At 36.8% G+C, this 25857-nt stretch overlaps 2 protein-coding genes across 2 annotated transcripts in view; both read left to right on the plus strand.

Moving 5' to 3' along the window:
• Window positions 1–2714: 2714 nt before the first annotated feature.
• LOC150100399 (secernin-3-like) overlaps window positions 2715–25857 on the plus strand; it is a 144922-nt gene continuing 121779 nt past the window's right edge. Inside the window, exons 1-2 of the mRNA XM_090402730.1 lie at window positions 2715–3048; window positions 11809–12007. Coding sequence (XP_090258856.1) covers window positions 11822–12007 — 186 coding nt within the window. The 5' untranslated portion in view covers window positions 2715–3048; window positions 11809–11821. The remainder of the gene's footprint in view (window positions 3049–11808; window positions 12008–25857) is intronic.
• Window positions 6333–6746, plus strand: LOC150100400 (uncharacterized). The gene has a single exon (XM_090402647.1). The coding sequence runs from the start codon at window positions 6333–6335 to the stop codon at window positions 6744–6746; it is 414 nt and encodes a 137-aa protein (XP_090258773.1).

A 25857-nucleotide genomic window follows, 5' to 3' on the forward strand; every position in this document is an offset into this window, starting at 1 on the left:
CTTCAGCTGGTTCCTGAGTTAGACGCTCTCCAGCATGAGCAAGTGAGCTTCTTCTCCAGGAAACTCGGGTATTTTGTCCCATAAACTTAAGAAAATCGACCGTGGAACCTGCATTATTTCAAATAGTAACACATCTTGTTAGGATTAGGTAACAAGAGATGGTTGCTCTTGTTTACCGATCTCTTCATGAATGGCCGCCTAAAATTAATGACAGTTATGGACCAGCTATCTCTGATTGGCTACTGGAGGAGAATGACTGACCATGCAGTCTCTAAAAGTTAGATAGGATTAAAAGGCTTCGCTACTCGCTAAGTAAATGGATGTCACTTCATTTGTTGCAGATACTTCTGTTAATACTAAAATATCTATATTGTCCATGTTTTTCTTCAGATAAGCTTGCTGGGTCAGCCAATATTTCTGAATGCTCCTGATGTTGATATGAACAACAGATAGTACCTTTTTTTGGGGGGCGGTATTCTCTTGTTCCATTCTGTTATTGAGTTTACAATGTGGCAACTGTCATATTCCGAAGGGATTGAATCTTGGTTGTCTGCGTTCGCGAAGGTTGGTATGTTGTTCCCTTCTTTAAGATTCATCAGTGTTCCTTTTAATGTGGCAGCCTGTTGAGATCTTCTACTTGTTTTATTTGGATTGCATAGCCGGTTTGGTGGTTAAGGAATGTTTTGCTGTCTCTTATCCACATAAACTGATAGTGTGTTTTATGTTTTTGCTTTCCTTGCATGGTAGAGTTTCTGATAATATGGTTAGTAAGTACTCAGTCAGGGAGATTGGGGTATTGTCCTGAGTTCCATTCAAGTACTTGGCTACTAGTTTTTTAATCCTGCTAGTTTTTACGAGGTTATCGTTTGGCAGGATATTAGTTAAGGAATCGCACTATGACGGGAGGAGTTTTTCCCACTATCTCGTAAAACATTGTCCTTTCCCTTTTTTAATTAATCAATGAACTTACTGGATATCTTTTGGTTCTATGGTTATTTTTTGAATACGACCTCTTAAATCAACAACTGCATTGCAATTGTTGATTTAGGAGGTCGTAATGTTGTTTTAGAGAATTTAGTTCTTGCCATAGTTCCACCAAGAGTAATCACAAAATTTACATGTGACATCGATTTAAGAAAAAATGGATTTGTTTATTGGATTTCATTTGTAATAAAGTGAAAGTTCTAGTGCTGTTTTGTGTAATGACATTGGCTTCAAAAGAACTAGAGTGCTAGCAGCAGAATAACCATCATAGATTTCGTTTTAGTTACAAAGATCTGTGTTTGTAACTAAACACAGATGTTTAGTTACAAATATGTAACTAAACACATAACTACATTAACAAATATGTTTGGAGTGTTTTCTTTGCTAGAATAGAAGGATCATACCTATAGGTGGACCACAAGATCTAAGTGGATTGATTCAGTATTCTAAAGCACTTCTTACTAAGAAGTGCCTTAGAATACTGAAAATTTGACAATACTGGACTTCTCACTGACAGATTAATTTAGTGATAAATTGTTCCTAAGAAGTTAGTAATGATATAGATTCTTCATATAGCACTGTCATAATATCCTGCACACCCCAATGATACATATCAATAAGTTGATTATTATTATTATTATTATTATTATTATTATTAATAACTATAACGCCTATCTGATTGTATGAAAACTGACATTCTTTCAATTACACTTTCAAATTGGGAAAGCAGTACTATAACTTTTATTCTGCAAAACGTCTGCTGAATAAAAGTTATGGCACTGAAAGTGGTTGAGCACTGAACCCATTTGAAAGTCAGAAATTTGCACATTGAGCAACATTTCTGTCTTTAGTCAATAGTTCCAAATAATAAATCGTATGCGTCTTTACTTCTGGAGTATGTCCTTATGGATTTTTTTGTTTGCTATTGCTCGCCCTGGGTGGGCTTGGAGGTTGAATGTCAGAGGGGGGGATTAGTATGGCTTTGGGTCTTTGGTATTTGAAGCAGTCTGTGGCATCATAATTTGTAGCTATTTGAACCAGTTCATTGGCGTGTGCTTTTTTGAAGAACTTTGTTGCTGTAGTTTGCAAAAAGTGTATATGTAAGGGACATCTGTGTCCCTTACATATACACTTGATGGAGCTGCACATATACACTTGTGTCCCTTACATATACACTTGTCTTGATGGAGCTGCACAGTTCTAATGAACCATCGGGAGCTGAGGATCATACGAAGGCATTTACTCTGTACTCGTTGTAATTTGAGAATGTTAGTATCAGCGGTATGACTCCAGGCTGGAGAAGCATAAGTGAGTATAGGGCGGACCATAAGTTTGTAGATAAGCAGTTTGATTCCGGTGTTTAGTTTACTGTTCTTGTTGATTAGAGGATAGAGTTGAGCAATGACTTTTGATGCCTTTGCACAGAGAGCCTTGATATGAGAATTGAAAGTTAGCCTTCTGTCTAGCAGTACGCCAAGGTATTTGACTTCTGTTTTCCAGGGGATTTTTGTGTCGAAGAGGAGGATGTCCTCTTTGGTCATCTATAGTTCTTAGGCAGTGTCTTTAAACAAACAAAGAAACTAAAAAAATCAGCTAACTGCTTTTATTCCCGTAGTGAAAGGCAGGCTCAACAAGTGGCGCCATCTCGTGGTCTCTAACCCTAACACAATATATTTAATTTCTGAAATAGTGTGGGTTCTACGGTGGATTTTCTTGAGTTTCTTTAATTTAGAATTTATTCTCATTCCTTCTCGTCTAATTTTGTTGTGTTTCAGGGCTATTCGGTGATCTGATGTGATTTTTAGAGCTTTGATTCGTTGCATCGCCACATGTCATTCTAACCGACAAAAGTTTTTTTGTTTAATTATTTTTAATGATTTTTATTTTTTAATTTCGATCTGTTTCAAATTATGTGCTGGTGCAATCAAATAAGTGTGCACCATCAAGCACAATCATTTTTTATGTGTGTGGTGTGGTTTCGTAATCAATTTTGATTAAGAAAATTGCTATACAGAAAAGAAAATACTCAGCTACTTAATACTGTGTTTTTTGACAATTAAACCGGTAAGTTTAAGACTAAAGTATTAGGCAATTTTTGCTGTGATCATTGAATGCGACATTTCGAATGGAGCATTTTTGTTTAAAATCTAGTCACTTGTAACTTTAGTCTGGGCGAAATAAATACTATAATTTCAGAAATCTAATAAAAGTTGCGTCTTATTTTTCCAGAGGTAATTTTGACGAGTGTTTTCAGCACCTATCTCATAAGTATTTATTGTCATCTCACGCGATATCTGTCTCTCTCCTAGTGAAAGATACACAAGACACGTTTTCCTTTTACAGGATAATCTACAATTTTAGATTATGTAAAATATAAATAAAACAAAAAAAGTATACAATAACAAAAATAGAAAACATCTTTATCCCGCTATCATTAGTAATGTATGCTGTAGGTTTATAACCTTGGGTGGGAGACAAATGAGAAAAAAAAAACCCCTCCAAAATTACCATTTGAAAATTTTTTTCTTGCTATATATATTTTTAAATATTTTTAAAAACTTCAATTACTATTTTTATTTCGGGTGTATGTTTATAAACCTAAGTCATTATTTTGTTATTATTATTTCTTTTTGGTGTTCACGTTCAAATTCTGCTCCTATAGGATGACGACGTCCAGCTAATCTTCCGGGTCGGTATTGTTTCCGGTAAGGTTGGAATGATGTTTGTCAAATAGTGTTTAGGAATGTTAAAGATACCTAGCAATTTTAAACCTGGTTTTACTCCATTTTTTCCAAGTAAGCAAACAGACAAAATGTCAAGTTAGCGCCTGCAATATATGCAAGACTAGCTGATCCCACAGGTAGTGCAAGACCAAGGCAACTCGTGGTAGAAGTGGAGCAAGCTCTGATCACTAATCTTAATATTTACCCTTAATGCCAAAACACATCTCCAAGAAGGGGATGTATGATGTTTTGTATTAAAGGCAAGGGGCCACTACCCAGACCGGTTTCGACCTTTATTGAGGTCTCATCAGTGGGAGCCAGGCTAGAAATACCAAGTTTCTACAGTGTTTAGGAAATTGATGATATGCAAATTTTGAAATTTCCAGGGGAATGCAGAACTGCCACGTTTTGTCAGAAATACTTAGGAAACGACTAGTACCATTAATCGGGAGGCTACATATACAGCCTACAAGATACCAAATATGCAGGCGAATGTAATGTGAACATTTGTCCAACTTAAATTACTATATCATGCTTCACACTATAGATACTTTCCTGTTCATGTGCATATAAAGTCTGGCAAATCTAAGGATTGTGTACGTGAGGAAGAGGAGGGGGGATAATTGAATCCATAAATATAACTTCAAAAATCTCACAAAAAAAAAAAAAATTGGATGTGTAAAACTGCTGGTTCCTATGAAAATCAGCTTTTTAACTTAAATATAAAGAGCTAATAAGCTTCATTTCGGCAATGAAAACATTACTTAAATTAAGGGGATATTAAATCCCACATAGTTTTAAAACCGAATAAGGAACTCAAAGATTGGAATCAGAGAGTTTCTTGCCGAATATAGTAAACTATAAAGTATCGGCGACACTAGCGTTAGCAAATGCAAGTGATCCTAGTACGTAGTACAATACCGGACGACTCGCTGCAAAGGTGGGGGAAGTTCAGATCGCTATTCTTAGGTATTTTCCATAATGTAAAAACACATTTCCTAGGAAATGTACACTGTTATTACATTATGGAGGGAGGTCACTACCCAGACCGGTTTCAGCCTTTTTTGAGGCTTCATCAGTGAGTAGCTAGACCTAATACCAAAGTGTATAGCGAAAAGAACTTATATACTCTGCGAACTAGTTATCCAAACAGGTGCAACCATTAAGTTACTTAAATATAAAGAGCTAATAAGCTTCATTTCGGCAATGAAAACATTACTTAAATTAAGGGGATATTAATGCTACTCACTGATGAAGCCTCAAAAAAGGCTGAAACCGGTCTGGGTAGTGACCTCCCTCCATAATGTAATAACAGCATACATTTCCTAGGAAATGTGTTTTTACATTATGGAAAATACCTAAGAATAGTGATCTGAACTTCCTCCACCTTTGCAACGAGTCGTCCGGTATTGTACTACGTACTAGGATCACTTGCATTTGCTAACGCTAGTGTCGCCGATACTTTATAGTTTACTATATTCGGCAAGAAACTCTCTGATTCCAATCTTTGAGTTTCTTATTCGGTTTTAAAACTATGTGGGATTTAATATCCCCTTAATTTAAGTCAGCTTTTTAATACTAATTTGTCATGACCCAAAGAGCACCTCTATTAATACATACCATAAGATTGCTTTTGTTCCGTTTTTTTTTTTTACATGAATTCCCTTCTGTCTTGAAAATGAAGAATATTAAAAAAAAAACAACTTCAAAAACGTTTTATTAGGCAAATAATAGATGGATGATAAAGAAATAGCCTTCAAAAAGCAATGATAGCATACTATGGAGTATTCATGCTTTTAGCAGCTGCATGTTTTTTAATGGAATGAATTAAGAAACAGGCTGGCCTAAGAAATAGGACTAGCTGATATAGCAGTGTAAATATCAATGTTACATAATACATGACCAATCTAGAATTCATCTCCCCAGTAGGGTTATAGCTTACTGAGTACTTTCTTAGTTGTGACTACAGTATGACCTTTGGTTTGAAAGATCTGATTTCCAATCTTTTATGGAATGTAAGGAGCCTTTATAAAAGCTTTTTAACTGAAGTAACTATTTCTCATACAGAGGTATCAGGTTTTTCATTCCTCAAACCTGGAGCACATAGGCAACTACAAGGCATAATAGACATCAGATATTCATCAGCATTCTTGCTTCAGCTATAATTTCATCTGGCCTAGTTAATGGTATGAATTATAGGTTTCCAACCCTTTGTGATTTTTTTATATATTTAGTATGTTGTAAATACTAAATATATTTTTATATATTTAGTATTTAGTAGGTTGGCCCCTCTGTGAACACGACCTTGAAATGGCAGAAGGGGCTTGTGTGCTTCAATGAAGTTGAGAGCTATGCTGATGGTAGTGTTATTACCAGAAGAGCCTCCCAAGCCAGACAGGTCCCAACTGAGGAACCAGACAAACTTTGTTCCCCCAACATCAGGCCCTGTGACAAACTGGTTGGGGTCTTCCAGAGTCGCATCATTATGCATCAAACCCAAAAAGATGTTTAGCTAGGGTGTAATCCTCAAGTAACGTGCCCCAGCCTCGCCCAATAGGAGCAACAAGAGGACAAGGGCTACTTGTTCAATGCCAGTGTAGGCCAAAGAAGTAGTATTCTCCTTATATGGCCAGTGTAGGTCATATCTCTCGATTTGCAACAATTGACATTGGAACATTGACTAGATGGAGCTGCAAATTGGCTGATATACTCAAGCACAGACATGTTGACATTGCTTACAAGAAACAAAATGGAAAGGGACAAAGGCTCCCTGATACTGGTGAAGGATATAAGATCCTATATTATGGAACAACTGGCCAAAATGGAGTAGCTGTTGCAGTTTGCGTATGCCTACAGGACTGCATTATTGAAGTTGACTGTATTATTTCTGACTATCTGATGAGCATCTGGATTGCTACAGAAACCACACCTGTTCACATTATCTTCTGCTCCACACCTCAGCCAGCCATCCTGACTGAGGAGCATGACAAATTTTGGAGGGATTTGGAAACACATCCATGCCACCAGTGCCAAATCTGATTAAGCACTAGTTGATGGAGACTTAAATGGCCATGTTGTCCATTCCCGAGATGGTTTTGCCCATATACGCGCAACAATGGAGGCGAATGCATCTTGGAATGTGCTGAAGTATGTGATCCGGCACTGGCAAACACATTTTTTAGGACAGTGGTGGCCATGAAACACAAATTAATTACTGGATGATACATGGAAGGGACCTGAAATTAGTAATAGGGTCCTAGGTCATTCCATCTTATAGTATCACTCCCCCAACATCGACTCCTGGTCCTTGATTTCTGTTTCCATCTTCGACCACCCAATCAACTAGTAACATCTACTGAACGAATTAAGATGTAAACTTGCTAACCATTCATAATAACTTAGAGATGCTGTCGGTCTCCTCAAAATAGAAACTGGCCATACAGCCAGAGAAATATGGAATGAGACTACCATGAAAATCTGGTCAAGACCAAGAAAATTCTGGGTGCGACTAAACCAGCTGCAGATTCATAGACAAGCAAGTTTGGTGGTGGAATGAAAATGTCCAAGAAAGATGCATACAAGAACTGGCTACAATCTAGAACTGATGACACCTTCACTCACTACTGCCAACTCGAGGCAGTTGTTAAATGAGAAGTAGCGGTAACAAAAGCTGAGCACTATTGCAACCTGTATACTCACTTGGACAAACCTGAAGGAGCTAATTACATATACAGACTATCCAAATTCAGATATCATGCCACAATAGACACCAACCATATCATACATATCAAAGATGTATGATATGGTTGAATGGTATGGCAAGGTGAAGGGACAGTAGTTAGTTCAGACAGTGACATCACCTTTGCCTTTCCAAATGGGTACTGTAGTGCTAGTCAGATGGAATCTCATTTTCCTTGATGCATTTGTTGAACAGTCATGTCTAAAACTCCACCCCACGTTGTCCTAATGTTTTCCAGGCTTCTATAAGGATATCATCAGGCCCGGTCGCAGCATGGATAGCATTTGCAACCTCTGTGGAATGTGATAAATGGTATGGCCTGAAGAACAGGATCAGCAGTGGGAAATGGTGGATGTGGGTACGCTTGTTACATATTATACTAAAATAATCATGACATCCTCCTCCTATCCACTAGACTGTGAATTGCATCTTCTCAACCTTTCCTCATATTCGACATTCCAGACATCAGAAACTACCTTAGTCAGTTGCCTCTGAACCATTTCCAATATTTCTTCGTCCTTCGGAAAACCAGAGTGACCAAATCTGTGCACAGCAGTCCATGTGTAGCCTAATCAGAGCCTTATACAATGGAACAAGAATCTCCTTACTTCTACAAGTTAGTGTCCTCCACATCATTCCCAGAATTTGTTGTGTTGTCTTAATAATTTTGGCACTGTGTCCTCTAAAGTTTAGATCTTTATCAACTATCACCCCAAGATCTCTTATTTCCTCCACCTCCAATAATATATCTCCACCAAGCATAAATTCTACATCCCATCTTTATTAACCAAATTTTAAAAACTTACATTTTGGAACATTGAACTCCAATTCCTGTGCCCATTCACTCAATCTATTCAAGTCCTCTTGTAAGGCCACAACATCTTCTCTACTCTTCATAGTTCATCTCAACTTTGCATTATCTAGAAACAACTGAATATCCCCATCCAAATCTTCCCCAATATCATTAACATACAGGTTAAACAGCAATGGCCCTGAAGCACACCACTAGTGACTTTCCTCTTCTGGGATGTTGCTCCCCCATATACAACTTGCTGATATCTATCCGATAGCCAGTCTCTGATCCAATGCACTAATCTAATACCCAACCCCATCTGCTCTAGTTTGACTATCAACTTATCATGCAGTAATCTATCAAAAGCCTTTGCAAAATCTAAGTATACTATTGTGTATCCCTCTCCTCTGTCCAATGAAGCCGTCACCTTATTGTAATAAGTAAGTAGATTACTAAAACATGACCTCCCTTTAGCAAATCTATACTGTCCATCAAAGATAATACTATTGTTGTCAACCCAGTTCTGGATCCTGTTTCTCACCAGCCTCTCCAGCACCTTAAACACAACATCTGACACACAGATAGGCCTATAATTTGATGCTTGAGTTCTATCACCTCCCTTATGAAGCAGCACAATCTTGCCCTCCTTCCACTCCTTTGGAACTTGACCCCATGCAAGACTCATTAAAAAAATATGTCAAGGCAGATGCCAACTCCCTGGCATATTCTTTCAAAATACATGGTGGTATATTATCAAGTCCCATAGCCTTATTAACATCAAGTTTGCTCAATTTCCCATATACCTCTTGCTCACTTACAGTCAGTCTCTCCTCCTCATCATCATTTCTAGTCCTAGTCTTTAGCAGCATTCCACTAAATATCTCGTCTTAGTTCTGTTCACTTTTACCTCGCACCATATACTCTGTCATTAGCTTCATATCCCTTAGATTCTCAACTGAGCCCACAATTCATCCCTTATAATGAGTAACACTCGACCACCCTATTTACATTCCTTGCCCTGCCAAAATATGTTGTTATCCTACAATTTCTATCCTTGTCAGGGCATCCTTCACAGTTCACCAAGTTTCACTGATACCAATAATCTTCAGGGAGATTGAGTCACTCAATGCCCCTAACTTATCTCCTTTATTCCTAATGCTCCTAGCACTTGTATACAATGCACTTGTTTTTCTGTGTACTATTATTATTAATACTATTATTTTTAACTTTTTTAATATTATTATTACTATTATTACTCCGCTCTGCAATATGGTACATCCCCCCCCCTCATTTCTCAAGCCACTATCCCCACACTAGGCATTCCTGCTACCTTCCACCCCTTGCAACTCTAGTTTCCTTGCTCTAACATATTCACTTGCCCAGAAATCATCTCTCCAAGTGCTTGCACATCTTTCTGTGTTCAATATTTCAATTCAATTTAGTACTTCATATTTGTTGGAAAAACGAAGTTGATCACTTTTTATAGTACTATCATGATATCTTTACAGTAAATATCAGGACTTTGTTGATGAGGATGTAGTTACCGTCTGTAAAGAAGTTACAGTGTAGTGTTCATCAAACGTATTACTATAAAGTTTGCTGTTTTTTTTAATGAACTGTCACAACCATTTTTTAGTCCTGATGTGTTTATTTTATGCATGTGATGTGCTTGTATGTGTGTATGTTTGCATGTGTATTTATTGGACACTCACAGTTCATAGAACCAGGGCTTGCAGATTGCCAAGAATAGTCAATTCATGCTGAAGGGAAGAAAGAAATAAAGGATGTAGGAATTGGTTACCAGCACACGAAATCACGTGCTTTATACGTAAAATTTTCCAACTTATTATTTTGCTTATATGCTATATAAGCAAAATAATTACCACTTTAAAAACTACAATGTTCATCAAAGAAAAGTTAATTTCCTGACGTGTAATAATAACTCATCCCACAAGACTAATTGATTACCTTATTATCGGAATGGATTCTCCTTCTGACATGTGCAGAAGTGTCAAAGGGGCTCACATCTGTGGGTGTACATTATCTATCTATACACAAATACACTGCTTGGAAAGAAGTCAGCAGACATTGTGAGGAACAAATATCCATGGCACCATGGATATTTGTTGTCACCATGGGAATTTTGGGCATTCTTCCTGTAGGCATATAATGAGGTCCTGGACTGTTGTGGGGCAGATGTACCTTGACCTCACGTGATGCTCCAATTCGTCTCACAGATGTTCAATAGGATTGATATCAGGGCTCTGTGGAAGATAGTCAAGTTAGTGATGTTCATGTCTACAAACCACACAGTTACAGAAGCAGCCTTGTGACACAGTGCATTGTTTTGCTGTAAGAGACAATGGTCAGTTCTGTAGAAACACCACAAAGTAGGAAGCATTTCATTGTTGAGACTATTCAGATACCTCTTGGAGTTCAGTGTTCGTGGCACCACAAATAGAGGTCTGAGCTTAAACCAGGAAAAACAGGACCATACCATCACATTGCCACCTCCAAATTTCATAGTTGGGGTTATGCACTGGTGTTAAGGTTGGGATTATGATCTGGTAAGCGATATTTACCAGGCATCTGCCATACCACACCCATCCATGTCCTCAGTAGAGGATGTAGTGTAATTCATCACTCCATAACATGACTTTCCAAGCTTCCATGGCCCACTGTACATGCTCCTTGCACTACTGAAGATGATGCAGCATGTTGGTTTGGGTAATGTGGGGCTTGCATGTTGCTGTCCTACCACGGAAGCCTATGTTATGAGACTCAGTTCTGAATGTTTTTATGAAGATTTGTGTTCCAGTCAATGCCTGTAATTTTGCATTCAGTGTGTTAGCTGACAAATGGCAATTTTTATGTTATCCTTCATAGAACCCTGTGTTCATGTTTGGTCAGTGTGGTGACCAAACAAACACAAGTCATACCCATAGTGGACAATTGCAGTTGACTCCCTGCACTTCCATCTCAGTATGGTATCATTGATTGTTGACCTGGGTTGAACCAATTTGTCAACAATTTGCTGAACAGATAGGCCTGCAAAATGCCATCATGTGTCTATCGTATTTCTTCAATTTATTATAGGCTATGAACACATGACTCTATAGGACACAATGCACCTTGTCCATGGGGGTGTCTGTTGACTTCTTTCCAAGCAGTGTATATAGATATTTATGTTTTTTCCATTTTGGCAATTTGATTGTTTGGAAGCTGACCAGAAAGTTGGAAAAATTAGTTATGTTTGATATGTTTGGTAATGTTTGATATAAATTATTCTGTTATCTACTTACTTTACTAATTTTTTTTTTACTTGAGCAATTCTTCTTTTGGTCATATAAAACAATTTCCTATCTGCGTGCATAGGAAATTTTTTAATCTTTTTTTTTTTAATCTTTTCTTACATATAATTGGTTTAGTTCACCCCATTTAATATATTTGCTTAGTTTTTGCTTCAGTTTTTATGATTTCTAGAACAGAGATAATATTAATTCAAGCAATCTGAAAAAAAAAAAAGAAAGAAATTTGTGCTAATTTTTTTTTTGCATTTCATAATCAAGAGAAAATACAAATATGGCTAAAGTTAATGTTGAACAACAAGATATGAGGCCCACGTCATGTGACACCTTTGTAGTACTACCACCAAGGACTGCTAATATGCGGGTAGTTTTTGGCAAGAATTCAGATCGGCCTTCAGAAGAAGTACAAGAAGTGATATATGTACCTGCTGCATATCATCCTGTAGATTCTTTATTGCAGGTAAATATTAATTCCATTATTTATTTATTTTTGTCTTTTCATACACATTATTTCATGTGTATTTACAAATTTATTCACAAATGCTATGTGAATTATGAAATAATTCACATAACATTTGTAAATTATACAAGTTTATAAATTTATAGGTTATGCCTCACAAAAAAATTATATTTTGTTTTCATCAATTTTACTTATGCACAAGCCAACAAAACTTTGTGTACATTACATTTTCTTCTCAATCATGTATAATGCCATGCATTATGGTGAGAGTCACTATCCAGACTGATTGGGACATTTATTGAGGTCTCATCAGCAAGAGAGCTGAGGAGATCTGCATATTATTACAGCATTCTAGATAGATGAAAGATAGTTTTAGCAAGTTTATAGGGAGAAAAGTAAATTATACATCCTTATTTTATTCAAGCATGACCAAACAAAAGTTTGCACATGAAATATCTTATTGATCAGGCTACTTGTATGTAGAAAGTATAGCTGACTTCACTCTAAGTTGCTCTTGTATCTCATAATTTGTATACAATGTACTTGTTTTTCTGTGTACTATTATTATTAATACTATTATTTTTAACTTTTTTAATATTATTATTACTATTATTACTCTGCAGACCACTTCACTCTACAGTATGGTATATCCCCCCCCCCATTTCTCAAGCCACTATCCCCACATAACAATACACAAGTAGCCTAGTTGTGAAAATTCTAATAAAGGGATTTATAATTTCTCTGTTACTGTATTCTCTTACTTTGTATTAAAATTTATTATTTTAAAAACTGTATTCTCCTTGTTTGATGATTGCTGAATATTTTTATTCATGATGCTTCTTATTGTAATTTATAATTGGAGTGACTCTGTATCACCTACCTTCAAGGGCAAAATTTAGAAATTTAAGAAAAGTACATGAATACACACCTTTCAATATCTGGCTTAAAAGGCAAAAATATCACCCTTTGGATAAATTGTAGGTAGATGTATGACTTGTTTTCTTATTATTATAAAACTTTGAAATATACTAAAAGGTAGAACATGAAATATGAGGAGGAAACATCCGAGAGGTAAAAAGTAATAAACGTAATATAAGTAAGTAATAAAACTTCACCCATATACGGTATACTAACATACTATATGTTGACCAGCCAACCTCTCATATGTGGGCCCAACATTAAAAAGAAAAAAAAAAGTAAGCCATATTTAAAATTAAAAAAAGTAGAGAGAATCTAGTTGAGAATAATGTAGGAAATTATTAAACTATAAGGGAATAAAAAAAAAAATACACTATTGAGTGACCATTCAGTACTTAACATAAAGGTAAACTTTTTGATTGGCAGGAAATTTCACTTTCAAGTATGAGGAAAAGTCCGTAAATAAGTTACAAATGGTTATAAAAAATAAAACAAGTAAAATTAGAACATCAGAAGAAAAACATTTATTTCTCTACATGAAACATTTATACTCTTGTCCTATCACTTTATCAGTTCTTCAAAACTAGCAGGACAGAATTCTTTTGTTTGTATTTTGCAGGCAACTCTGTACTTTATTTTCAACCTCCTGATCAGCAAAATGTTTGCTACGAAAGTTATCTTTGTGGGCCAAACATGCAAAAGTCACTTGAGGTGAGGTTTGGATTATAAAGTTGATGTTGAAGGAGAATTTCCTGAATTCTCTCCAGGGTTCCTGTAGCCGTATTGGGGTTTGTGTTGTTGTTATCATGCATGAACGGTACTCCTCTTGTCAGTAAGCCTGGATGTTTTTGGTGAATTTCATCCCCGAGCTTCAATAAAATTTCATAACATGGCAAAATTCACATATTCACCATGCTTCTGAAAATGGGCTAATAGTACTTCCTGAGAATCCTAAAAGACCATAAACTCTCCTGCTGATGGTGTAATCTTGAACTTGTTGCTTTTTGGTGAAGTGAAATGTATCCATTTCATTGAAACATGCTTTGATTTGAGTTGGTAGTGGCAAATCTGCAATTCATCCCCTATAACAATCCTGTTTAATGTGGTGTCTTTTCCTTCACCTGCATAATGGCAGCAATGTTGCAAGGCCAGACCTACTTGGTTTATTTTGTGCTGAGGGTTTTGTTCTCTGGATACCCAGTGTGTGCACACTTTCTGCAAATTTAAACAATTATGCATTATGCTGTAGGCTAGACATGAAAACAACTTATTGCACTCACCACACTGCCTGTAATTTGAGATGAGCAGATATTGATCAGCATAGCTATTGTCAAACAGCATGATGTGTGTACTTCTTAGAAAAAGGACTTCCTGCAAAGGGCATTAATAAAAATATATATTCTGTTTATGGTGAGAAGTGTTTGTGACATGAAACATTAATAAAAAAATAAATTTAGTTTAATCCTTTATCCAAGTGTAAGCAAACAAAGTTTGCACCTGAAAGTATCTTCAGGACTGAGGCAACTTGTGGTAAAGGTGGACCAAGCTCTCATCACTCCTTGTCTTATCTCCCATAATGCAAAGCACATCTCCTTTCTGATATGTATAATGCTATGCATTAAGGGTAGGGCCACTACCCAGACCAATTTCGACCTTTATTGAGCTCTTGTCAATGGGAGCCAGACCCAGAAGTGGTGATACTAAACAGAGGCAATGGAGCAGTCATATTTACCTATACGAGTTGCCAAAAGGTGTACCACCTTATTATTAAATTACTCTGGATTTAGAGAAAGATGTTGGAAGTTTTTTTTATTCCACTTGGTTAGACCATAATAAATTTAGTTTAATCCTTTATTCAAGTGTAAGCAAACAAAGTATGTGCCTGAAAGTATCTTCAGGACTGAGGCAACTCATGGTAAAGGTGGACCAGGTGAAGATACTTTCAGGCACAAACTTTGTTTGCTTACACTTGAATAAAGGATTAAACTAAATTTATTATAGTCTAACCAAGTGGGAAAAAAAAACCTTCCAACCTCTTTCTCGAAATCCAGAGTAATTTAATAATAAGGTGGTACACCTTTTGGCAACTTGTATAGGTAAATATAATTGCTCCATTGTTTCTGCCTTGGTATACCACTTCTGGGTCTGGCTCCCACTGACGAGACCGCAATGAATGTTGAAACCGGTCTGGGTAGTGGCTCTTCCCTTAATGCATAGCATTATATATATCCGCAAGGAGATGTGCTTTGCATTATGGGAGATGCTAAGACAAAGAGTGATGAGAGCTTGGTCCACTTTTACCTAAGTTGCCTCAGTCCTGAAGATACTTTCAGGCACAAACTTTGTTTGTTTATACTTGGATTAAGGATTAAACTAAATTTATTATAGTGTAACCAAGTGGGAAAAAACTTCCAACATCAATAAAAGTTGAGGATACCCAGTACTTCATGATGAAGACCAATCTTGTTGCCCTATTTTCCACCATCTCACAATGGCTTCTGTTGCAATCTCAACAGAGCAATCAGATTGTTCTTCATCATGAAGTGTTGAGTGTTCCCTGCAAAAATTTCTGGATCCATTTGTGAACTGCTGCATGAAACAAACATTTCTCACCATAAATAGGATACATATCTTTTATGAATATCCTTTGCAGGAAGTCTTTTTGCCCACAAGAAACGCACTACAGCACACAGTTGTACACTCTTTGAGCAGAGTCACCATTTTAACCTGCTGAAAAAGCTGCAAATCATTCACATGCCCTTCTACTACATTACCACCCCAACCACCATCATCATCTTAGATCGTGCTACCTATGAATGCATATTGAAAACCATTCACTTCCAGTTCATTTGTGCTGCTTTTGTTTGTAAATTTACTGGCTTTTCTTCATGCAATGGTATTTGGTGCATTTCAAAATGGAGAATTGGACAATGAACTCTATTTGTACCTATGATACCACCAAAGGTTTACTGCCAAGGATGAAGTGGAGGAATTTTTTGAGTCATTAGAAAAGGCAGTCTATTATAAATGGCTAAAAACAACAGTCAGAAACTTGTCTAAAATCTGGAAGGATGGATTTACCCCAATGGGAACAAAGTTGAGGATTTTTGGATGCAGCTGTTTTTCCATCAATGACGTATGAATGTGAGATTTGGAACCTAAAAAAAAGCCTGAGATGTGGTGTTACAGAAGGCTGTTGAGGATATCATATACTGAAAGTGAGACAAATGAATGGGTGCTATAAAGGATCAGCAAAACTTCAAGGCTCCTTAAGGATATTGACAGATGAAAGTTGAAATACTTTAGACACGATGGAAGGAGGACTTCTCAGAACAATAATAGAAGGTAAAGTTCCTGGAAAAAGAGGAAGTAGTGGACAATCAATGAGATAGGATGGATGGTGTGTGTCTAGAGGGGGGCTGATCTTTAGAGAATTGAAGCCTCCAGAAAAGAATACAACAGGACCACATAGAGAGGACTGGTGTGACACATCACCAAGCACTTGAGTGTCCATCATTGGTCATCTGTTGATGTCCAGTGAATAGATAGATGGAGAGAAGGCAGTTGATATAAAGAAAAGTTAAAGCTAGTCCTTGTTGGAGATTTAAATATTGCTGAATTTTTGTTCAGGATGGATTAGTCATTACTAACACGTTACAACATAAATATGTGTATATCACAACGACAGAAGGCACAAGAAATAAGAAAGCTTTATCGATTCTTGTTAATAGTGATATTTCCATGCTTTTGCAGGATACAAGAGGATACAGGGAATTTGAAATAGGAAGTGATAATCATTTAGTTTTGAGCAATATAAAAATTAATATCATATTCGAAATAAAAATATGTAAGAACGTTTTAAAAGGAATTGGTTGAGCAGCTTTCAGAGATGAACTGTAGATTCCAATATACAAATATTTCAGTTTACAGTTATCAGAGAAAAAAAAATGAAGAACTGGAAAACAAGAACCAGGTCATGGTGGCAAACTAGGAAAAAAACATTGAGTCAAAATTGTAATACTGTGAGTATTACAATTTGTATTATAATATTACAATCTACCCCTATACTTACACCCTCAGTCCAAAATGAAACCGAACTTTTCGAAAATAGAAGAAACTAGTGGCGCCACCTGTTCTTTTTGTTGTCAAAAATTAGTGTTCATTAGTATTAACCTTCATTAGTGTTATGTCAACTGTTTATGACATTTGTTTCATTAGAAGGCAAGTTATAGTGCCAAGAGTGACAGTGTGTTTTGATGAATGGTTGGAAAATGAGTTTCAAACAGAGAGCTGCGATTGACTTTTTGTGTTAAACTTGATAAAAGTTTTACTGAAACGCATCAAATGCTTCAAAAAGCATACAGTGATGAATGCTTATCCCATACTCAAGTTTACAAGTAGTTTAAGCGATTTCAAAGTGGTCGTGAGACGCTTGATGATGACGAAAAGCTGGGCCGGCCAAAAACTGGACTGAGAGAAGTTAACATCCAAAAAGTGCATGATTTCATCAAAGAAAACCCAAAATCATCTGTGAGATTGATTGAAGATGAATTGGGGATTCCAAAATCAACTGTTCACAACATTTTGACTGAGAGTGTGGGCCTTTGTAAAGTGAATTCATGATTTATTCTCCACAAGTTGACCAACAACCAAAAAAGTATCAAATTGAACACTGCAAGGACCTCATTAAAACTGCTCGTAAGGACTTAAACTTCCTTGAAACGATCGTTACTGGTGGCAAAACATGGTATTTTAAGTATGGGTCCGGAACAAAGTGCCAGAGTTCTGAGTGGAGACCACCAGAAGAGGGGCATCCGAAAAAAAGTCGCTTGGAGAAGTCAAAAGTAAAGACAATGCTGATTTGTTTATATGATTCCAAGGGCATTATCCACAAAGAATTCATTCTGCCTGGCCAAACGGTCAATGGTGAGTTTTATCTCGAAGTTTTGAAGCGATTGATAGCGAGAATTCATCGCATATGGCATGAATATCATGATGCAGGCAGCTGGTCACTTTTGCACAATAATGCACCATCTCATCATTCAAACATTGTGAGACAGTTTTTTAGCAAAAACCAAGTTTGTGTGTTGGATCACTCACTGTATTCACCTGATTTAGCACCTTGTGACTTCTTTCAATTCCCCTGACTTCATTTGCCAATGAAAGGAAAGTGATACCATTGAAAACGTTAAAGCAGCAGTAACCACAAACTTCAACAGTATCCCAAAAACTGATATAAAAAAACTCATTTAATGAATTAATTGACTGTGCCAAATGCTGTATCGAAGCTGAGGGAGAGTATATTGATTGAAATAAATGATTTGAATAATTATAATTGACCTGTGTTTTATTTTCTATCAAAAGTTCGGTTTAATGTTGGACAGAGGGTGTATAATAATAATAATATAGAAAACTCGTGCAAAATCTTGATATTTTATTCTAAAATTTTCCTCTGTTTCACAGGCATCTTTAGTACAGAGATGAAACATCAATTGAACAATTAACAGAAAATTCTATGAAGCACCACCATAGTAGCTAAAGGTAACAAAAATGTTCACCATTTTCATAACTTGGAAAAAAATAAAACAACGAATATGTATCAGTAATCTTTTCCAAATTTTAATTATATGCATGTGTGTATGTATGTATCTATATATATATTTATATATATTTTATTATTTTCTTTTAATTTCTATGTTAGAAAATACTGACTGTTCTTTGTTTTCTTATTTTAGCTAATATGGTGGTGCACTTTAGAATTTTCTGTTAAATGCATTTCATCTCTGTACTGAAGATTATGGGGAAACACAGGCAAAAATTTAACAATAGGATATTAACATGTTCCTCCTAAGTTTTCCATCTTGTATATTATTATTGAAAATAATATACTAAAAAAGCAGGAGGAGAAGTTGTTTGCAAGCCTAGAAAAATCTGACATTGTGGCCTTAAGAAGTTAGAGTGGTCATGGAAAAGAAGAAAGTATGTTAAAACTTCCTAGCAAATAAGTCAGCAGATGTTCTCAGAGAATATAGAGGAAATGTAAGAAAACTTTTTGAAAGTTGTAACAAAAGTAGCTGAATAAAAGTCATGTGAATTCTTCCTTGCATTTTAACAAGGTAATTATTATTATTATACTGGTGCTTTCATGGAGTCCAAAGACTCATCGCAGGAGACCCAAACTATTCTGCACAATCAATTATACTTCTCCTTGAACCCATTACCAAACAAAACACAACTGACTCTGGCATCCCATTCTACTCATTCACAACTCTCCAGGCAAAAAATCTAGTCCTCACACTCCTACTAACCACATCTTTATTCAACTTCCAGGGATGGTCCTCTTGTTCTGGACCCTCTAGCCAAGTGTTGGAGCATTTCCCCTGCATCAATCCTATAAAACCCTTTAAGCAACCAATTGACACACCCTCAAGTTATCTTCATTGGGAACATTCCACAGACCATTCACCATCTTGGTCACTCACCTCTGAATCTTCTCCACTGCTTCCACATTCCTAGGAAACCATCCCAGGAGACCAGACTTGAGCACAATAATCCAGATGTGGATGTATCAAGGCCTTATAAAGAGGAATAACTTCATCATATCTAATTGTGTTCTTCAATAGTCAAGTAATCTTATGGGTTACCTTAGCAATATGTTCCCTAAACTCTGACTTCTGTCTGCCACTACCCCTAAATCTCTAGCTTCCTCTGTTTCATGGAGTGGAGTACAGTGCCATCAATGTGATACACAGTTTGCAATCTGTTTATCCCAAAATGTATAACTTTACCCATTATTTTTTGCTCATACTAACAACCTATTTAAATTATCCTGCAAGCCTCTCCACATCACTTTGATTAACTATTACTTTACGTAATTTCACATCATCAGCAAACAATTGAATATTTCCTTTCAAGTTATTTCCTATATCCAGTAGCATAAAGAGCCAATGTTGTGTCCAGGGAAAAAACTTTTAGCAGGCCCCCAAAATTAGTAATTACAGGCCTGGGGAATCTTACCCCCCCTTTCTTCATAGACCTGCCTATATCATTTATGTACAAATTCTTACTTAACCAGTGTCATATCCATCCACATTTGTTGTAATTTTCATAACAGAGTTCCATGTAGTATTCTTTAAAATGCCTTTGCAAAATCCAGCAAAATCATTGTGTAGGCATTTCCTTTATCCAACTCAGCTGATACTCTATTATTAAAAGTTAGTATATTACTAAGGCATGACTGACCCTTTACAAAGCCATGTTGTCCCTCATACAGTATCATATTTTTATCCACCCATTCTTGAATTCTCTTTTTGACCAATTTTTCCAGTACATTTACCACCACACTTGAGATACTGATTGGTCTATAAGTTGCTACTGCAGTCTTAGAACCTCCCTTATGCAAGGGAATTATTTTGCCCTCTTTCCACTCCATTGGAACTTTACCAGAGCTGAGACTTAAATTAAAGAGCCTAGTCAGAGGAATTGCCAACTCCCTTGCACATTCTATCAAAACCTGAGCTGATATTCCATCTAATCCCATAGCTGTATTCTGCAGTATCCTAAGAACTTCCAATTCACCCATCTCTCTTCTCACATCAGTCTCTGTCACCTATGTCGTAGTGTTAACCTCACTTGGATGATATATCCTTGCAAAGTGGTCGCTCGGTAACTTAACTATTTTATCTGCTTCTGTCACCTTCTGACCATCATTAAGGTTAATCTTCCATAGTCATTCTTCTTGCCCTTGCCAGATAACGAAAGAACTTTTTGGGATTTCCTTTGACCTGCTTGGCTAGATTCTTCTCATAATATGATTTAGCCTTTCTTGCCATGTTGGTCACCTTTCTTTCCTGAGTTTTGTACTGTTCACGAGTTTGCTGGTCATCTTTCTCTTTATGTACTCTCCACAGCATTTTTTTCTTCTACAGCTCATGCTTAAGGATATTACTTATTCGTCTAACTCCTACCTGATTAACTTGCCTTACCTTAGGTATACGGGGTGCTTAAGGGTCAAAGCTGTATAACTGAGAGGAGACCTCCACATAGCCTTTAAAGGAATGCGGAGAACCGACCAGGACTTCTGACCTAATGTCCAATCCTCACCTTCTCGTGGTGCACCCTGTTGGGTATCTACTTTGATACTGAACGAACGAGGATGGGCTGGCAGTTTGGGATTTAGCCGACCAAATTGTATTCTTATTGGTTAAACCAAAATAAAAAAAAAAATGATCGTACAACATGACAAAATTTCATGCCGGCTGGGGCATTGCCCGGTTAAACAAGGCCCCCGTTGTTTTCGCCAGGGAACCAGGGCGAACAGCGAAAAGTCAGCTACTGGAACAAATCGGAAAACAAACCCCAACTCAACATCACCAGAGTTAAAGATCGGTACTATCAACGTAAGGAGGCTGAATGGCAAAGAAATGGAGCTAGCTGAGGAATTAGATAAGTACCAGATCGACATAATAGGGGTGACTGAAACAAAAAAGACCAAAACTGGTGAGATCTTTCTGAGCAATAAATACAAAATGTTATATTCAGGCAATGACAATCAAGGAAAAGAAGGAGTAGCCATAGTATTCAACACAAAATACGAGGCTAATCTTCTTGAATGGCAGTCAGTCTCAAGTAGAGTAATGTGGGCAAATATGAGAATGGGGAACTGGACAATGAGACTTATTTGTGCCTACGGTCCCACAGAAGGTTCTACTAAGGTAGAAGTGGAGGAATTTTTTGAGGCTTTAGAAAAAGCAACTGACACAATGAAAAAGGAAAAGTTGGTCCTTGTTGGGGATCTAAATAGCAGAGTAGGAAATCATTGTGAGACATACAAAAATATTTTGGGAAAATTTGGAGAAAAGAGCAAAGCTAATAATAATGGCAAATATCTGTTGGATTTCTGCTCAGGACATGGATTGGTTATTACTAACACCATGTTCCAACATAAAACTGTGCACAAATTCACATGGAGAGAAGAGGCTAGGAATAAGAAAAGTCTCATTGACTATGTTATTGTTGATAGTGATGTTTTCTCCCTGGTGCAGGACACCAGAGTGTACAGAGGATTTGAAATGGGAAGTGATCACTATTTAGTCTTGAGCAGGATAAAATTGTATTTCATATTGAAAAGAATAACATGTAAGAAAGTTTTAAAGCTAATAAAAGTTGAGCAGCTCTCTGATGTGAACTGTAGACTAAAATACAGAAAGATTATTGAAAAGAAAATGAAAGAGTTAGAGAAGAGGAATCAAACCTTGGAGATTCAGTGGCAAACTCTGAAAAAAACATTGATTGATTCTGCCAGAGAGGCATATGGTGAGGTTGTGTGCAAGGATAAAAAAATCAGAACTCCCTGGTGGACACAGGAAGTTAAAGAGGCAGTGAAGGAAAAGAAGATAGCATATCAAAAGTTCCTGGCAAATAAATCAGCATATACTCTTACAGAATACAGAGACAAATGTAAGAAAGCTAAACAGTGTGTAAAATTAGCTAAACAAAAGTCATGGGAGGACTTTGGCAAGAATATAGAAAATAAATATCAAGAAGGTGGCAAAATATTCTGGAGGTTGTTGAAGAAGCTTAGGAATGGAGGAAAAAGTGCTGTAAAAGGAATTAGAGATGATAAAGGTGACATGAAAACAGGAGAAAAAGATATCCTTGAAGTATGGAGTAATTACTTTGAAAAACTGCTAAATGAAACAAGCAGTGATGACAGCACACTGATAAAAAACACTGACCAGGCATGCAGTCAGGAATACATATCCATACTTGAAGTAGAAAAAGCCATCAAAGGCTTGAAATGTGGAAAGGCAGCAGGAGTAGATGATATTCGCTGAAGTATGGTGGTATAAAAGTCTTACAGTGGCTGCATTGCATAGTTCAGAAAGCCTGGACAGAGGGACGAATTCCCGATGATTGGAGTAGAGCTCTCATAGTACCCATATATAAAAAGGGAAATAAAACTGAATGTGAGAATTACAGAGGTATTTCCCTACTGAGTGTTCCTGGCAAGATCTATGCAAGTATACTTGAGAAACGGTTGAGAAGAATTGTGGAAGAAAAGCTTGGTGAAGAACAAGCTGGATTCAGGCCAAATAGAGGCTGTCAGGATCAGATCTTCACTTTACGACAAATAGTCGAGAAAGCATGGAAATATAACAAAGATCTGTATTTAAGTTTTGTTGATTTGGAAAAGGCATATGATAAGGTGCCAAGAGAGAAGCTATTCAATACGCTGCAGTTATATGGTGTCAATGTTGCATTATATCAAGCAATACTTAGTCTTTATTTGAGTTGTAAGTCAGCAGTTAGAATTGAAGGAAGTACAGGAAGATGGTTTAATGTTAAATCTGGTGTGAGACAAGGATGTACACTATCCCCTCTGTTATTCATTATCTATATGGATCACATTATGAAGGAAAGTGGTATTAAACCTGATATCAAAGTTGGAGATGTTAATGTCAGCTCTTTGCTTTATGCGGATGATGTTATACTTCTAAATAAATCCGCTACAAGTCTGCAAGATTCTCTGACTAAATTGAATAGCTGTTGTAATAGATATGGTATGAAGGTCAGCAATAAAAAGACAAAGACAATGAAAATAGGCAGAATGATTGAAAATGTCAACTGTGTTGTGAATGGAGAACCTGTGGAACAAGTAAAACATTTCAGCTACTTAGGCACGATTTTTACTGAAGATGGTAAATTAAATATAGAAATAGAGAACAGAATCAGCAAAGCTGGTATGGTAGGAAGTCAATTGAATAAATTCATATGGAATAAGAGAGAAATTAGTCAGAACACTAAATTAGCTGTATACAAGACAGTGTTCAAACCAGTTTTAACTTATGGATCTGAGAGCTGGGTCAGAAGTAAAACACTTGACCAAAGACTAGAGACCGCAGATATGCGAGTCCTGAGAAAGATTATAGGCATAAACAGATGGCATCAATGGCAATATCATATTAAAAATGAGGATATTAGGAAAGAACTTGACATTGTCAGCATCCAGGAATGCATTAGCAGAGCTAATCTCAGGTGGTATGGTCACTTAAATAGAATGGGAGAGGAAAGATTAGCAAAACAAGTGTTCTCTGCCAGGTTGGCAGCAAAACTACCCAGAGGAAGACCAAGATATAGGTGGATTGATACGGTACAAAGTGCCTTAGACGATAGAAATATAAGATCTGATAATGTTGTACGGTACAAAGTGCCTTAGACGATAGAAATATAAGATCTGATAATGTTGGAGTCTTGACAAGTAACAGACTGATTTGGAGGAAAATTGTAGCTAGGAAGTTAGTAATGATATAATTTTTTCATGTAGTACTGTCATATCCTGTACACCCCTTGAGGGTACATGGCAGGCATTTGATGATGATGACGACCTTAGGTATACAATTTAATACTGCTTCCTCTAGATGACCTTTAACTATATCCCATGCACAACCAACATCCTTACCTTCAGTGTTTTATTCCATTGCACAGATTTAAGCTTCTTCCTAGGGTTGTCTTAATCACCTGCCTTGTATATACCCCTTCTCGACAAAACATTCCTCATATTGTACAGTCTTCCAAGTCAAGACCACATGGTCACTTTCACTAATCGGAGGCATTGTGGTCATATTGGTTATGGATAGCTTTTCTGATCCACTGATCAGGTTCAATACTCCCACACCACCTAGTGTTGTCCATCACATGCTGCCTCAAGTAATTATCTCTCATTAGATGTATAAATTCCTTTTCCTTCCTGCCACATAATCTTTCTTCCTTTCAGTCTGTATTTTCATAGTTGAAGTATTCCCTAATAATCACTCAACCTGCACTCATTGTGCTAATTTGGCGATGTATGTCTTCCAGATCATCTGTGGAACTCCCTGGCCTATAGCAACAGCCAACTGAATATTTTGTCTTACTGGCCTTAATCTTACACCATACTGCTTCAAATTTACAGTCATCTGCCCACCTATCTCCTATTCTTTTTGGCTGCAATTTATCTGCTATCACCAGCAGCACTCCTCAATCCTATCTTCTCTGTCTTCTCTGAAATTATTAAATCCCTTCACATTCAATCCATGTAACTAGATCATCTACTGTTAGCCAAGTCTCACTATTGCCTATAACTTTTGGCGAGGTTTCACTAACCACTACCAAAAAAACTTCTTTCTCTTGTTCCTGATACTTCTGGCATTAGTATATAGAAACTGCACATCCCTTTAGGTCCCCACCCATCTTTACTTCCTAAATTGACTACCCTATTCAATATTTTTGCTTGTGAGACTAGATTCCACACTTGGTCATTTTCACACTGTCTAACCTGCATCTGTCCTAATTGCTTACGTTTTTCTGAATTTGCATTTCAACATGCTCAGTGAACAAAGCCTCTCTAAACACTAACACCAAAACCATTTAGATGCAGTCCATCAGCATTGTACAAATCCTTCTTTCTGTCAAATACAGACCACAGGTCCACAAATCCTACATCACTCTTTCTGTTATCAGCATTCACTGTGTAAAAATTCTGGATTCAATTACTGTGTTGGAGTTATATCTATACTTTGTATAAAATAACTGGTTGATGTTTCAACCTTTATACTAAACTTATCATCAGAAAGACGTATATTGCACACACACACACAGAAACATAAGTTACATAATAATTCACTACAGTATGCAACATCATTGCTACTTTGGTCAGCCATTGACTGTAGCCTGAAAACTCTGGTGAGAGACAGAGGAAAAAAAATTACTAGCATACTGTAAATGTAAGAGTAAGAAAAACCCAGTTAGTAACTTGCTATGTCGATATACAAATGCCACGAGCATCAGGAACTAAGATGTTGAGTTTGTTGCGTTGATGAATACATTGTGGCCTGTAGTTTTTGGCTTTAATGAAACCTGGCTGCCAGGGTCGGATATAGTAACTGGGATCA

This window comes from Typopeltis vanoorti, chromosome 13, assembly GCF_054136105.1.
Source record: "Typopeltis vanoorti isolate ZY-2024b chromosome 13, IOZ_Tvanoo_1.0, whole genome shotgun sequence".
Classification (NCBI taxonomy): Eukaryota; Metazoa; Arthropoda; class Arachnida; order Uropygi; family Thelyphonidae; genus Typopeltis; species Typopeltis vanoorti.

Excerpts from the sequence above, each read along its gene's own strand:
- LOC150100400 (XM_090402647.1), top strand. The coding sequence starts at position 6,333 with ATGGCCAGTGTAGGTCATATCTCTCGATTTGCAACAATTGACATTGGA.